This window comes from Lepus europaeus, chromosome 13 (assembly GCF_033115175.1).
Source record: "Lepus europaeus isolate LE1 chromosome 13, mLepTim1.pri, whole genome shotgun sequence".
NCBI lineage: Eukaryota > Metazoa > Chordata > Mammalia > Lagomorpha > Leporidae > Lepus > Lepus europaeus.
The window spans coordinates 13752267-13769453 of NC_084839.1; the positions used below are offsets into that span (position 1 = coordinate 13752267).

A 17187-nucleotide genomic window follows, 5' to 3' on the forward strand; every position below is an offset into this window, starting at 1 on the left:
GAGAAATTGAGCTTCCTGTGATCTTTTGCTGTGAGGTTTCCTTCCTTTACCTTCTTTCATGTTGGTGACCATGTTTCTGTGTTTCTGTGTGTAACACATCTTTAAGCATCTTTTGCAGGGCAGGATGAGTAGCAACAAATTCTTTCAGTTTCTGTTTGCTATGAAAAGTCTTAATTTCACCTTCATTCACAAATGAGAGCTTTGCAGGATATAGTATTCTGGGCTGGCAGTTTTTCTCTCTTAGTACCTGGGCTATGTCTCGCCATTCCCTTCTAGCTTGTAGGGTTTCTGATGAGAAGTCTGCTGTGAGTCTAATTGGAGATCCTCTAAGAGTGATCTGACGTTTCTCCCTTGCACCTTTTAGGATCTTTTCTTTATGTTTCACTGTGGTGAGTTTGATTACAACATGTCGTGGTGAGGATCTCTTTTGGTCATGTTTATTAGGGGTTCTATAAGCTTCCTGTACTAAGATGCCTCTGTCCTTCTCCAAACCTGGGAAATTTTCTGCTAGTATGTCACTGAAAATGCCTTCTAATCCTTTCTCCCTCTCCATGCCTTCAGGAACTCCTAGAACCCGAATGTTGGGTTTTTTAATAGTATCCTGTAGATTCCCGACAATATTTTTTAGATTTCTAATTTCTTCTTCTTTTCTTTGGTTTGCCTGTTTCCTTTCCTGTTCTCTGTCTTCTAAGTCTGATATTCTCTCTTCTGCTTCGCCCATTCTGTTTTTAAGGCTCTCTAATGTGTTTGTCATTTGATCTATTGAACTCTTCATTTCATTATGATTTCTAGTCACTATCAGAGTTTCTTGTTCCACTAGTTGTTTCATTTCATTTTGATTCCTCCTTAATATTTCACTTTCACGAGAGAGATTTTCTATCTTGTCCATGAAGGATTTCTGTAGTTCAAGAATTTGTTTTTGAGAACTTCTTAATGTTCTTATCAATTTTTTGAGATCCGCTTCTTGCATTTCTTCGATCTCATCATCTTCATAGTCTTGAATTGGGGTGTCTTTTTCATTTGGGGGCGTCATAGTGTCTTCCTTGTTCTTGTTAGCTTGGTTTTTGCGTTTGTTGTTTGGCATGTTGGAGATATTTGGTTTCTTCACTGTGGTGTTTTTTCTTGTTACACTATGGCTCTATATTAAGTGGACTGTCTGCTTTCCGTGGAGCCTTAGAGGCTTGAGATGAGTGTGGACTGAGAGCTGTGTTTGGTTCCTCAGGGTTGAGGGTGTGTCAACGATGACACTCCCAGGTTAGGTGTGGTAAATCTCTCTTTTTTTTATTTAAAAGGGAAGTAATTCCGCACAGCTGAACGTAATTGGAGGTAGTTAGCAGGCAAATGATATACCCACAGGAGCCAGAGATCGGAAGCTCTTTCCCAAGGACCACACAGGGAATCTCTGCTGCCCTCAGTGTGGGCTCCAATTCTCCTGCAGTCTCCCACTGGGTTGCCAAGTTAGATGCTAATCTCCTGTTATTTCACCCCTCCCCACAGAGTCAGGTTTTTCTGCTAGGCTCAGGGATGGTGCAGACCTGAGGTCGCCCTGCTTATGACGTATGTCCAAAATGGCGCCTGCTCTGTCTTGCTCGCCTTTGAGAGGTGAGCGGAGAGAGAGAAACTTGTGTCCATATCAGTCACTTTTTTTATTTTTTTTCTCTCTCTTCTAGTTAGCCTGGTGAACTTTTCCCCACAGAGTTTCAAGCCTCGTTCCCTCTAGCCTCCTCTTTCCGCTTGCCTGCTGGTATCTCGGGCTATGGAGGTCGGCTCACCTCGCGTTCCAGCGCTGGTGCGTTGAGTCTGCCGCTGGTGTCCCGAACTTGGGCTCCCACGCTCTCCACGCAGGTCCACTGTGAATCACTAGTTCCAGAAGAGTTTCCTCTGCTGTTTCTTCCCCTACTCTTCCTTGACCCTGCAGTATCTCCACTTATATTAAACTTTCTCTCCACCCGGACTAAGTGTGCTCCCTGCCTATTCCGCCATCTTGCCGCCTCTCTTCTTCCATAATTTGTGAGTCTTATTGGATGTCTTATTTTCTCCCTCGTCTCTGTTGCAGAACTGAAGTCACCTCCTCTTCTAGCCAATAATTAGGCCTTTGGTGCTGGCCAGGCGATCCTGCCTTCTTGGCCAGAGTGCTACTGGATTCTCAGCGGATGGCTGGGAGAAGCTCTGGTCTTTCTTTTCCAGGAGTAAAAGGACTGTGTAGGGGCTGGTGCTGTGGCATAGCAGGTAAGGCTGCCACCTGCAGTGCCGGAATCCCATATGCATACTGCTTGTAGTCCTGGCTGCTCCACTTCCAATCCAGCTCCCTGCTAATGGCCTGGGAATGCAGTAGAAGATGGTCCAATCCTTTGGGCCCCTGCATCCACATAGAAACCTGGAAGAAGCCCCTGGCTCCTGGCTTCAGATCGGCACAGCTCCGGCCATTGCAGCCAGTTGGGGAGTGAACCAGTGGATGGAAGACCTCTCTCTCTGCCTCTCCTTCTCTCTCTGTATAACTCTGACTTTCAAGTAAAATAAAAAATCTTCTAAAAAAAGGACTGTGTAACTTGAGGTGACATTGAACTTACACCAAAATCCCTGAAGAAGTCTGTGACTCATCTTACAGTCATTCACCAGCTCAGTGATCAGTCATAAGTAATCAATGACAATTGGATGCCTTAGCTACAGGACTCCACCCATATCTACTTCATTTGACATCCAGGACAATGCCCGACACATAATAGATACTCATAAAAAAAGTTGCTTAAGAATTAGTTGAATCAATGATTTAAGTACATTAAATTTCATTTTATATGTATTATATTTAAACATATTGTGTTTTATGATGGCTGTTCTTTTGATACCAGGTCTGTATTCTTGCAATCAGTGCTTACATGATACGCTATCCATTTGAGATACTCAATAAACACACACTAGATTAATGACTCAATGAGGAAATGGGTCAGGTGGCAGTGAATGGTGGGTGCTGAGTAGCAATGAAATAAATAAAGGCCCTATTACTCCCATATTCTCCGTCTCTTCTCCTGCTGTAGCTTTTCTGCTGCTACACTTCTCCCTGCTACAGTAAAACATCTGCCTTACCTACAATCACACTGGCCATTCACACCTGCATCACTATTTGAATTCTTAAATCGTCCGTTGTTCATCTATGCCTCAATGTTGCCTCAGTGTGGCTAACATTCTAAAAGGGCATTTGTTCGTCTGGCAGAGTCAAAAAAACTGCACTTAGGCTTATTCCTCCAATCGTAAAAGTGTTGCCATTTTTGTTTTCTGGAAAACCACTTTGAGAGGCTTTGGTGTCTACACCTTTGGCATTCCCCTAATTTAGATTCAACTGGTGATCATGTTCTTAAAATTTATTGTGTTTTCAGATGTCAAAACGAAAGACACTTTGAAAGGAACTGTGAAGAATTAGTGACTGCAAAGGTTACTATATTTAACCTATCAGCAACCCCTTCAAGTATTTGCTGAGTGAACAGGAACTCTGAACTATAGGCTTTGCTTTTCTATTTTTAACACAAAGATTGACCTTTAGTCAAAGGAAGGCGGGCACACAAGCACACACACCACACACACACTCACACACACCCTGATAATCTTACAGATGCAAATATATCCTTACTTCCAGTTGCAGGCTGAATTCTTTGGTGATGTTTCTTCTAAGAACCACATTCTAAGCTTTCTAGCATTGCCAATTATTGCATTGAAATTGAAGGGAATGGTTACGTGGAGCTGAGGTTACACATGTCTCACAATGAAGCTGTTAAAAATCCCCGTGATTTACACAGGCATTTCAGAAACCAATACTTCTAGGAGCCCTGGAACAAGTGCATCCCGGCCATTATCTGGGAGATGATTTAATGCCTGTTCTGGACTCGCCACTGCGGAAAGTATGAAAATGTATCATGGGCACTGTGACCTTGCAGTCATACATCCATTGTCAAGAACTCAGTCGGATTTCAATAGATATAATATCCTCTTGTTAATTAAGATGGATAAACAGTGTGGATTTTGTTTGCAGAGGGATACACTGACCTTCCTTTGGAATACCATTCTGGTGGGTATTAGAAATGTTAGATGGTTGATATTAATTGCCATCAAGGTAGAAAGTCTCAGCGTGGAGAGTGATGACATTTAATTTAAAGCAGAATGCTTGGAAATCCACCATGCTGATGGACAGGAAGGCAGACAGTGCATTGTCCAGAAGACGGCTGGTGAGCCCACCCCAGGGCACAATAGCAGGGCTCGGATTGGAGAAGGGCTGTCATACCAAAGCGCCAAAGCGTTCCTATCTGAAAATCAGCCAAGAACTCCCCACGTCTTTAAGAACACACACAGCTTCTCCTAACAACCTATTCAGTGCTGCATGGAAAACTTGACAGAAAGTCAAACGAGACTAAGACAATCTGGGCAGACAACATAATTTATACAGAGATGTCTTTGGTTTGGAAGGAAGCCCTGGCGTTTCATTAGGACATAAAGCTCTGTCTGTGGTCCAATGAATGTGTTACACACTGAAGAGAAGTACAGCAAAAAAGATTTGCCAAGGCCATAAATAAAATCCATAGCCATTCTTCCCCACCTCTCCTCACTCCTCCAATCCTTCTCCTCTTCTGGATAAACTACGAAGCATAAATAATTATCTATTAATAACATTTGGGGAAGCAAAGCAATAATGATTTATAGCAGAATACTCACTGCCTTCAGAAACAGCATAAAATTGCAAAGGTCCATGGGAACTTACAAGCGTGACTGGCCTGACATATTTATCTGTGCAGGATGTTAGCCATTAATCGTCTCACACCAGAGCTTAAAGCACTTTCCTATGGAGCAATCACATCAGGACTGAAACGAGCAGGTAGGGTCAAGGTTCTGGAAGGTTCGTTCACATGCAGTGGATTCCCTGCAGAGCGAGCATTCTAACATCAACTTCTTGAAACCAAGTCTAAGTGCCAGTTTTGCCACTCATTATCTATTAGACTTCAGGGTAAACCAAGTAATCTCCTGGGGACCCAGACTAGTTCTTGGTAAAAGAGAGGGAAACGAATGACAGTCCTGCACCCTCCTTACCTATAGGGTCATAATGAGGATGCTGGCATAGATTAAAAACACTTATAAACCAAAAAAAAAAAAAAGCAAGAAATTCAAGGCATTGTTGTCACTGAATGCTTGTGTTATGTCAATAAAATTTTTTTCCCAGTTCTGTTCCTTTTGTTTGTTTGTCATTTGAGGACACTGGACTGAACACATCTGATCATCTGATATTTCTTGTTTCTTTTTTCTTCTTGCCCCAGACTACCCAGCCTCCTCTGAGCAGCCTTAGCTAATGGGAAGGCAGCAGGGAAGAACAGAAGAAGGAAGGCAGCCGCAGTGCAGGGAGCATCTGAGTCAATAAGAAAACCGGGGATGACAGGCCGGCCAGACCACACGCCTTTCTGTAGAGTAGCTGACTGGAGTCCATGGGCAAAGAGGTCCAGAGCCCTGCTGAGGGTACAGTGTGTTGGAGACTTTAGAGTTTCCTTGTTAATTCCTATGACTACCCACTATTGGTGTTTCTCATGTTCCTATTGTGTTAACACATGTGGATTTCTTGTATAAGGAAACCATTTTCAGCCACTTTCTTCTAAGAACCTGCCTCCCCTTTTATCCCAGACTAAAACCTGCACATCTTGTAGTGTATATTAATTGCTCTCTGCTCTATTACCATTCTCTTCCCTAATACCTGTACAGTTGCCCCTTTAATGTGCATGCATCTTGTTTTCCTAACAAAATTACAAGCTCCAAGAAGAAGAGGTCGTGTTCTCCTAACGTTCCTGGATCTCATCCCTCCAGGCCTCTCTGGTCCATTCAGAATCTCCCTCCACTGTCACTGCTTCTTGCTGTAAAATGTAGCCAGGGCTCTGCATATTCTTACCTGATTTGCTTCCATCAGAACCAGTGGTACTAAGCAGATACTTCCTACCCAACCCAATGCTGGACATTGAGTAAGACACACAATAATAGAGGCATGTGATGTTATCCAAGCCCTCACCCCAGGGAGATGTCCACCAGTGAGGAGACAAATATACATTTTAGAAGACAACCAACAAAGTCTAATCACTGATGCTGTCTCACATAGGGGATGCTGAAGTGCTACAGGCTCCTGGGGCTGACACACTGACTCCTCTCTACAGTTCATGCTAACACACTGATGAAATAGCCAACATTTCCAAAATAGTGCCCAGTGAAGGTAAAAGCAAAATCCAACACTGAAAATAGAAAGAAAAAGATTATGACACAATAGGGAAATCCATCAAATATATTTACTGGGCATCTCCTATGTGACTGTGGCACTGCCAGGCACTTTTGGGAGATAAAGAACCAAAAATATAGTCGTCCTCAAGGATGTGAGGAAGGTGAAGACAGGATCATTCAACTGGGAAAATATTTCCTGAGAATTTTTTCTAATTTTAAAAGTAATTGATATATCATAATCATATATATTTATGGGGCACAGTGTGGTATTTTGATAAATGTATATAATGCATAATGATAAAAATCAGAATAACAGCTTATCCACCACCTCAAATACTTGTGATTTTTTTTGGTTGGGGACATTCAAAGTCCTCTCTACTAGTTATTTTGAAATATGTGATAAATTATTATTCACTCCTCACCCTACTATGCTTTAGAACACTAGAACTTAATCCCCCTTTACAATGACATTCTGGTTCCTGTTAGCCAACTCTTTGCTACTCCTTCTCCCACTTCCCTTTCCAATTGTGCTACTCTCGACTTCCATGAGATCAAGTGTTTTAGCTTTCACATATGAATGAGAGACTCCAATATTTGTCTTTCTGTTCCTGGTCATTTTTTATATGCTTGCCAAGATGACAGGTGACCAGGGAGATGAATATCTTCAAGGAAAGTCAGTTGCATACAATCAATGGCAATATAGAACAGTATAAGCACAGTCACCACACAACCAAGTGACAATGAACATAGAGTACTTCTCAGGAACAACCCCTGTGAATAAGAAAGCTATCCCTTGGGGTGGGTGCTGTGGCGTAGCTGGTAAAGCCACCCCTGCAGTGCCAGCATCCCATATGGGTGCTGGTTCCTGTCCTGGCTGCTCCACTTCCGATCCAACTCTCTGCTATGGCCTGGGAAAGCAGTGAAAGATGGCCCAAATCCTTGGGCCCTTGCACCTGTGTGGGAGACCTGGAAGAAGCTCCTGGCTCCTGGCTTCAGAGCAGCACAGCTCCGGCTGCTGTGGCCAATTGGAGAGTGAACCAGTGGATGGAAGACCTCTCTCCCTCTCTCTCTCTGCCTCTCCTTCTCTCTCTTTATGTAACTCTGACTTTCAAATATAAATAATTTTTTTAAAAGAATGTTTTCCCTAAACAGAAGACAACCCTGAAGCTATCACATCATTCATCCTTGGAAGTCTTCCAAGACTTTCTCTGCACTAGCGTTCTCTTCCATCTCATCTTAGGTCAAATACATTGTCCTCTCCTATGAATCCTATAGCACAGGTTGTGTCCCTGCCAGATCATTTATCAACATTACATGGCAGATGGTGGTTTGCATGCCTGCATCTCTAAGTAGATTAAAGGTTCTACAGGTACTTACACCACAACTAGCAGATGCCTGGCACAGAAAATGTCCTTCATGATCATCTGAAAAACTGCATCAGAGTGATTGCAATGAGGAGTTCTGTTTTCACAGAAAATGAATAAATAAAGATACAACATATGGGCTGAGCATTCCTTTTCCAAAATGCTTGTGGCTAGAAGTGTTTCAGATTTGTGAGGTTTTCAGATTGGGGATATTTGCAGGACTTTACTGTTTGAGCAGCAGTAAAAAAATGTTCAACTTCTACAATGGGATATTATTTTGAGATCTTAAAAAGAAGGGAATACTGCCATACCCAACAACATATATTATGGAGCTTTATGCTAAATGAAATGCACCAGTCACAGAAGGGCACATATTGCATGATTGCCCTCATCTGAGTTATGTAAAATACTCAAACTCATAGGAGCAGAGAGAAGAATGGTGACTGTCTATTAATCCTTCCTCAGATGAACTGAGTATAAGCTAAGAGACAATGTAGCTCATGGATCCATAAGGATGGACAAAACCACTCACACCTGTGGGCTGACAGGAGCAGCAGCAGCTCATTTAATGAGTGCACCTAATATACACATCTCTTACTACTGTCCTTAACACATACTGCCCGGCATTCAACAAACAGTGACCACAAAAACACAAAGTGAGAAAATATCATCAAAAATTAAAGATTCAATACAAAGAAGCATAGAGAAATCTCAGAGGTAGTAATTAATGGAAAAGGACTTTAAAACAACTATGATAAACATGCTAAAGGATCTAAAAACAAGTTGACCAATATATGTGTACAAATGGAGAATTTTAGCAAATCCATTAAAATATTTAAGAAATAGACACACTTAAATGGAAAATTCCATATCAAATATCACAAAAATTTTGATGACTTTATCATCAGCAGAAAGTAACAGTAAGCTCAACGGCAGGGCAATACAAATCACACAAATTTTAATACAAATATAAAAAAGAATCTTTTTTTTTTATTTTTTTACAGGCAGAGTGGACAGTGAGAGAGAGAGACAGAGAGAAAGGTCTTCCTTTGCCGTTGGTTCACCCTCCAATGGCCGCCGCGGTAGGCGCGCTGCGGCCGGCGCACCGCGCTGATCCGATGGCAGGAGCCAGGTGCTTCTCCTGGTCTCCATGGGGTGCAGGGCCCAAGGACTTGGGCCATCCTCCACTGCACTCCCTGACCACAGCAGAGAGCTGGCCTGGAAGAGGGGCAACCGGGACAGGATCGGTGCCCCGACCGGGACTAGAACCCGGTGTGCCGGCGCCGCAAGGCGGAGGATTAGCCTAGTGAGCCGCGGCGCCGGCCTATAAAAAAGAATCTTAACAATGAAATCTGTAAGACATGTCAAACAACATTTCATAAATGCAAGAAGTAGCCCAGAAGGAAAAAGAGCAATGATATGAATGACAACTGATTTCCCATCAGAAACAATGAGGCCAGGAGGCAATGGAATGAATTCTTTCAAGTGCTTTAAGAAAACAAAGCATAACAACTAACACAATATCAGCAACAAGTCTAGTCCTGCCAACCTAGAATTCTGTATTCAGAGACATGTATCCTTTAAAATTAAAAGGAAAATATGTTTAGATGAAAACTGAAGAAATTTGTTCCCAATAGTCTTTAACTAGAAGAAATACAACAGAAGTTATTAGATTGAGGTGCAATGATGCCAAAGATGTAAGAAGGGAGGGTGGACACCAAAATAAATAAATGTGACAGTAAAAATAAAGAGCCTGTTATAATTACACATACAGACACACACAAAAGACTACTGAGTCAATAGACAAAACACAATACCAAAAAAAAAAAAAAAAAAAAACTGAAAACACACACACACCCCAGGATTTGATTTGATTTAATCAGAAGGAGGGAAAACACTGGAGAGAAAGCAAAAATTTAACAAGTGACTATAACACCCAGATAGACCCAAAAACATTAATTAAATGTAATATTATAATTATTTGCACACACTTAAATAGAAGGTTCACATATACACATTAATTAAACATGTAATGATTAATTAAATGTATATGGATTGAACATTCCAATTAAAAGGTAGATATTATCAGCCTGGATGAAAAAGCTAAGGCTAAGTATGTGTTGTTTGTAAGAAATACACTATAATGATAAAGGCACGAATAGGATGAAAGCAAAAGATTTGGAAAACAGTTACCATGCCAAGTATAACAAAGCTGGCATACTCAAAATATGAATCGTTTAGGGATGTACCCAACAATACATGTACAAGACTTCTATGCTGAAAACTTTAAAATATTAGTGAGTGAAATTAAAGAATCCCCAACTAAATGTACAGATCTACATATTAATAGGCAGGAAGAATCAGTATTGTTTAGATGCTGCATTTGATATTAATTGGTGAAAGGTAGGACAACAGAGCAATGAAAGAACAGAATCCAGAGGTGACCCCATACTTATTGCAGCAAATTGACATATGACAGAGCATTGAAAGAATCCAACCATGCTATAATTTTATGTCATTTGAAAAATAATAAACCCAATATCACTCTCATAATTTATATACAAATTAGTTCAAAATCAGTCATTGACCTACATATAAAGCTTAAAATGATAAATCTTCTAGAAAGAACCATAACAGAGTATCTTTATGACTTTGGGGTAGGTCAAGATTTTCTATAGAACATAGGTTACAACATGTGCTTAGCATATAATTAATAAATGATAAATTGGACTTCATCAAAATTTAAAATGTCTATTCATGAAAAGAAATTACAAAAATGAATAGGTAAGCTAATTATTATGGAAAAATATTTACAAGATGAACCTTACAAAATACAAGAAACTGAAATATAATAAATATAGAATATAGCAAAGAACCATGACTTAATAATACAAAGAAAAATAACAATTAAAAATGGGCAAAGGACAGACATATTACTGAAAAGATAAGCATTAGGCACATGAAAAAGTTCTCAACATCACCAGTTATCATGGAAATCCACTAAACTCACAATGAAAGGCAGGCATTTAGCCTAGTGGAGTACCTGTTCATCTCTAGCTCCTGATTCCAGGTTCCAGTCAACATAAACCATGGGAGGCAGTGGTGATGGTTCAAATAACTAAGTCCTTGCCACCAGATGAGAGGCCCAAATTGAGTTCCTAAATTCCTGGCTTCAGCCCAGTCCAGCCCCAGATGTTGTGGATATTTTGGGAATATTAGACTCAATCTCTCTCTCTCTCTCTCTCTCCCTCTCTCTCTCTTTCTCTCTTCCCCCCTCCCTCCCGCCTCTCTCTCTCTCTCTCTCTCTTTGTCCTGCTGCCTCTCAAGTAAATAACAACAAAAATGTAAAATCACAATGAGATACCACACCAACACCAGAATACTAAAAGAAGAGGACTGACAATACCAAAGGTTGTCAATGATGTGGACCACTAGAACACCTAAGCTCCTTACTTACTGGTTGGAATACAAAATAGTGCAGTGTCCCAAGCGCTTGTGCCATCTTCTGTGGGTTTTTCCAGGCCATTAGCAGGGAGCTGGATCAGAAGTAGAGTGGCCAGGACTTGCATTGGCATCCATAAAGGATATTGGTGTTACAGGCTATGGCTTAACCCACTTCACCACAATGCAGGCCCACATTTGATTAAATTTATATGAAGCTCAATAATTTATGGATTAGCTAAATTAGTCTTTTGATATATAAAACAGATCCAACCAGTGGGTAGATTGAGAAGAGGAAATGTTAGAACTTTCTGGAGTAATACAAATATTCTGAGTCTTGAGAGAGCGTGGCATTTGTAAAAATTAATTAAAATAGACATTTAAGATCTATGTATTTTAATGCTTGTACATTGTGTCTCAATAAAAATAAATTTTAGAAACTGGCAGTCAAGCAAAGAAGAGACATCATATGTTTTGGGCAGATGGAATGGTATCAGCATTAACCAGAAAAAAAAAAGGATCTTCCAAAGGAATCTTTTGTTTTGACTTATGCATAAAAGCTCTGTTGAGTTTAACTCACCCATTCGAAATGTGTAATTCAACAATTTTTAATATATTCCTAGCATTGGACATAACCCTCTCTCTTACCTGCAGGTCTAGACAAGGATTAATCTACTTTCTGTCGCTATGGATTCTAGACATTCTATATGAATGGAGTTATAGAATATGTGACTTGTGACTGGATTCTCGCCCTCAGCCTAATGATTTTAAGGTCTGTCCATCTTGCAGCATGCACAGCATTTCATTTCTGTTCGATAAGAGTCCATCAAATGGATATACCACTTTCATCTGCCCATTCATCAGCTGATATCCAGCTGATGTTTGCTGTGATTCATCTCCTATGTATAACGTAGCTATGAATATCTGTGTATGACATTGTGTGGGCACATATTTTCGTTTCTCTTGTGTATGTACCTAGGAATAGAATAGGTGATCACATGGTAGCTTTGTATTTGGAGAAGCTTTGGAAAGCAAGTTAACCATTTTACATTCCTGCATCAGTATGTGAGGATTCCAAGCCCTTCGGGTCCTCACCAGCACCTCTCATTATCTCTGATGAGAACAACCCTAATGCGTGTGAAGTGCTAGCTCATTGTAGTTTTGATTTGCATTGCTCTCATGGCCAATCATAAGTGAACAGGTTTTTATGTGCTTACTGGCAATTTGCTTGTCTTCTTTGGAGAAATGACTAATAAGATCTCTTTGGTAAATCAAATTGTTTGTTGGTTGGCAAGAGATAGTGAGAGAGAGAAGCACAGATTTTAATCTATTTGAACTTCTACTTATTTTGGCCACCCTCCACTCCATGCTCTAGATCTTGGAACCTGAATGGTTACTTGGCTTAGCTGTCCTCACACTAGGATGGGATACCGACCCAGGTATTTTTAATGATCATTTTGGCTTGGGAAGCACGGGAACCCCTTCATTGCATGGGTAGTGCCTGCACCACACTAGGAGCCACAACAGTAGACCTGGCAGAGCAGCCATCAGCACGGCTTCAGGCATATTTCCACCTGTACTCTCTCCCTCAAATCATCACCCATGAAAGGTGAGGGAGATGGTTGAATTGATCTTTCATTTCTCTCCTGTCATCTAACCTTACAAGGAGATAGAGAAAAAGGAATAAGTAGAGGGATAAAAAAATGAAAAATATTAAGTGATTGTGGAGAAATCTGAGCATAAAATGTAGAACTTGTTGCAAAAGTCAACAAGAATTTGAATCAGATCTCTGCAACTGGAAAGCCTATGCACAGATGGGTCTAACTTTGTACTCTGTTTTAACCCAGGTTAATTACACCTATTTGACCCAGTTCCATTACATGCCATCAGCAACTTCAAAAAGGATCTTGGAGATGAAGTAGAGGCTTCACATTCATTTTAAGCTGTGACTACACGCTGATCAACATACCTTCCTCCCTCCACTCCCTACTCCTTAACTCTTTACAAACCAGCCCCTGTATTCACTGTAACCAGTCCTGAATCTGTGCTCCCCGTGGCTACCAGAGGCAGCTCACCACCCAATTCATCATCCCTTTTTCTTTTCTCTTTTAAAAGATTTGTTTATTTATTTGAAAGTAAGAGTTACACAGAGAAGGAGAGGCAGAGAGAGAGAGAGATCTTCCATCCGCTGGTTCACTCCCCAATTGGCCGCGATGGCCAGAGCTGTGCTGATCTGAAGCCAGGAGCTTCCTCCAGGTCTCCCACGTGGGTGCAGGGGCCTAAGGACTTGGGCCATCTTCTGCTTTCCAAGGCCATAGCAGAGAACTGGATCTGAAGTGGAGCAGCTGGGTCTGGAACATATGGCACCCATATGGGATGCCAGCGCTTCAGGTCAGGGCTTTAACCCACTGTGCCACAGCTCCGGCCCTAGGATTTTATTTTTTATTTTTATTTTTTTACCACTATGTTGGATTGGCCCTGCTCTAGTTGTTGCAGTCATCTGGAGAGTGAATAACCAGATGGAAGCCCTCTCTCTCTCTCTCACTCACTCTGCCTTTCAAATATATAAATAAATATTTTAAAAAAGAACTTATAAATCAGACTTCTTTCTGTTCTTTAGACACTGTGCTTCTCTTAAGTCCCTTATTTTGTCTTAAATTGTGTGCCTATCTTATCTTCCATTCCAGCCCGAGAGTTTATAAGGCAATGACTGCTCTGGCTTAACTCTGAATCTTGATGTGGTCTGGCTTTCATGGATGGTCACAACCATGGTAAAAGCACCCTTACTGGAGTACGCTTAAATCTATAGACTCCTGGAAATATTGTGACCACAGCCCACCTCCCTGTCCTTCTACTTCATTATCATTCTTTGTTGAAAAGTCCTGTTAGACAACAGGATTTTCAGAATCAGAAAAAAACAAAATCACTTTATTTCCCTATGGGTGGTCTTAGTTTGCAAATAACTAAGTTGTTCCTTGCAGTCAGGGGCAGAATGATGGCTTCTAGGAAGAGGCTTATGATGAGCTCTTAAGGGCAGCTCCCTAACCATTCTATGTGTCACTTCACGAAGTTAGTTATCTTCTCAGAATCTCAGTGGAACAAAGTAAATCCCCTGGGGATGAAAGGGGAAGTAAACAGAATTCTATATATTTTTTCTAAATTTAGTTTTGTCTTTTCCTTAAATCTTATAGCTCTAGTCCTACTAAGGAGCTACTAGACATGAGAATCCAGGCAAACTTCCTGATCTTGAATAAACTGTTGACTCACAAACAGAGTTTTCATACCATAAACATCATCCACACTCAAGATTTCTTAATGCTTTATTTAGCCACTGTGACTTCTCTTTAAATAGGAAGTTAAGGAAATGTCCAAAGACTGAACAGACCACAGGGCTGTCAGAGTACAGAGAGAGGAACAGAGGCCTCTATCATCAACCCTCGCCTGCCTGATATAGGTGGGGAGGGGACTCCCAAGGCAGAGCCTCACAAGCCTGGTGCCCTAGAGGATTCTAACTGAAAACCATTGCAGTAATCCATGTAGATTTTATTAAATTAAATTAAAGGCCTTTAATATTAGAACTGACAAATAAGTCAACATTGGTTTTTGTAGAAAGCCAAGAAACCAGGGACAGCATAACAGCCTAGTGGGTGTTCTGAACTCTAGTAGGTCCATGTGAGCATGTGCAGGTGCATCTGGAATGCAGGGCTTCCCCAAAAGAACAAGGGCATAACTCTTCTAAGTACTTATATGCTTCTGCAGCCCTGAAAGAAGGGAGCATTATTTTACCACTGTTTTGACATTTGAACATGCTGAAGACAACAGCACAAAAGGCATGACAAGAAATGGAGAGCACTTAGAAAGGCAAACAGTAAAATACGAGTGGCAAGATTATAGACTATTTTAGAAATTTTCTTTAAAGTTATTAATGCATCATTATTTTAACAACAACAAAATATAAGGGGATACTTCAAAAAGTTCATGGAAAATGGAACTAAAAGATACGCTTATTTTTGATGCAAAACATTTTTGAAATCCAGGCATAGTTTTTGCATAATACTCACTTCATGAACTTTTGGACACCTCTCATATACATGGGTGTCAATTTTCTTTTTCTGCACCAAAACAAATGTATCTTTTAATACCAATTTTCCACAAATGTTATAGAACACCCTCACGTACATTTTAGAGGAGCAAAAGTATCAGAAAGGATCCTTCCCAAGGATCAAATGCACCTGGCTCTGGAGCTTTAAGCTTTACCCCTTACAAAGCTGCACCCAACAGCAACAGCGATGACACCCACAGCACACTGTGTTAAACCATCTTTCCTCAAATAAAACCCAAAATACTTATTTTAAAGAGCAGATGAGCTTTCAGGACACTTTCCCAGTAACCATTTCAAGCACATTGAACAGACTGAAAAGATACACACAGGGGGCTTTTGCCTTTTGGTTTGGTACTTGTTGGAGCAGTCTTCTGGTATTTACTTAGGAAACCTCTGTTAGGAGGTTGATTAATCTGCATGTAAGGAAATTCCAACTATTATATATAATATAAGTAAAATACTGAAAAGTTAACATTTAATGCAAATTAAAGAGTGGAACAGATGGCGAATGCTGGGGAAAAAAAAGCCATTAACTGTATGTGATACTGGGGAAATGATAATTTTAAAAAGGGTTAAACAAGACAGAAGGTGGAAGTATGGATTTAGTTTGATTAAACATGAACGTGTCCATTATTTGTAAGTCAATAAATCAATCAATAAAACAAAGTTAAAAAGAATCTACTTATTTATTCAGTCATGATTCTTATGCTGTTTTTACCTAAGAAAACACTATCAAGTTTCTGATAAAAGAAACACACTTGTAGTAAAAAGGGGCATGTACTAATATTTCTCAAAATCCTAAAATGATTCTATATACTCAAATAATACATAAGGAGAAGATGGAAATGACTAAAAAGAAACTGTCAGCCTATTTCGGTTCATAGTGACTATTTTCTTTCCAGTGATATTTCCATTTTAAGCTGTGTAAACTATTATGCTTACTAATTCATAAAACATTTTTGGAAAAATACATAATAATGATTTATGTAAGGCCTGCAAAAGCTGATTATTTCTAAATTCAAAGAAAACCAGGGACACATTAAAATGATTTTCCACTGAATTTCTAAAAAAATAAAGAAAGAAAATGTTCTCAGAAATGGTCTCAGAAAGAATGCACAGAACCATTTGGGTTTGGTCTAAATATCACATAAAATCTTTATGCTGTAACTGCTTTATCAACAAGCTATAAAGAAATGGAAAGTTTCCACTATGATGTTGTAATCTTTGGAACTTACTTTCAAAATCCAGGAAAAAATGTGGATAGTTTTCAATTTCCCTGGTAAGGACTTTGAGCAGGTTCCCCATCCCAGCAAACCTAGCAAAGACAACACAGAAACAAAACCATTAGCAACATAAAAATAGACTCGTATGAATACCCTGGACCTCTGAGAGCTACTGCTCAAGATCAGAAAGCAAGCATCTCCAACCTGGGAAATAAGGAATAACTTACAACTCATTCCTGAGTTGTGGTAGACAAACATCCCTGAGGTACTGGATCCCTTAAACCTAGGGACAACTGGATTAAACCACACAAAGCATGACAATAATGAACGGGTCGTGAGGTCTATCTGGAGAAAACACTTGCACTTTGCATTCACTCACAATGTTAATAAAAACAACAAAGAACATTGTATTAGCAGACTCAAGTGTTTTAGTCACTGATGCATTCTATGAAATGCTTCCCTTTGCTCCTTCGCAATCCCCTGAGTCCCTAACAGAAACTGTGTCAGCTGTGTTTCGTTTCCTTTCCATTGACATGGGCTATCACATCAACAGACAAGCACAGCAAAGAGGGTGTTCAGAAATATCTACCCAGAAAGGTAATCTTCAAGTTGGTGAGGTACAGAGTTTAGTAAACACAGAGTCCCAGGGATTCCTGCTAATGTGCGGAGGAGACCAAACTTCTCAGAGGTGTCACTCCTAGGCAAGTTAGAAGTCTTTGTACCATGACAGGAGATTGGGTGCTTCACAAAGCAAAAAAATGAAAAGGCACAAAATCCAAACAGTTATTCCCAATGGAAATCGTGGCCTAAAGCATTTGCA

At 40.3% G+C, this 17187-nt stretch overlaps 1 protein-coding gene across 3 annotated transcripts in view; it reads right to left on the minus strand.

Moving 5' to 3' along the window:
• The window catches only part of CYRIA (CYFIP related Rac1 interactor A), a 113612-nt gene that overhangs the window by 19841 nt on the left and 76584 nt on the right, over positions 1-17187 (minus strand). For all 3 annotated transcript variants that reach the window (XM_062208977.1, XM_062208976.1, XM_062208978.1), the window contains one exon: positions 16380-16459. In XM_062208977.1, the coding sequence (XP_062064961.1) occupies positions 16380-16449 (70 nt within the window). In that variant the 5' untranslated portion in view covers positions 16450-16459. The remainder of the gene's footprint in view (positions 1-16379; positions 16460-17187) is intronic.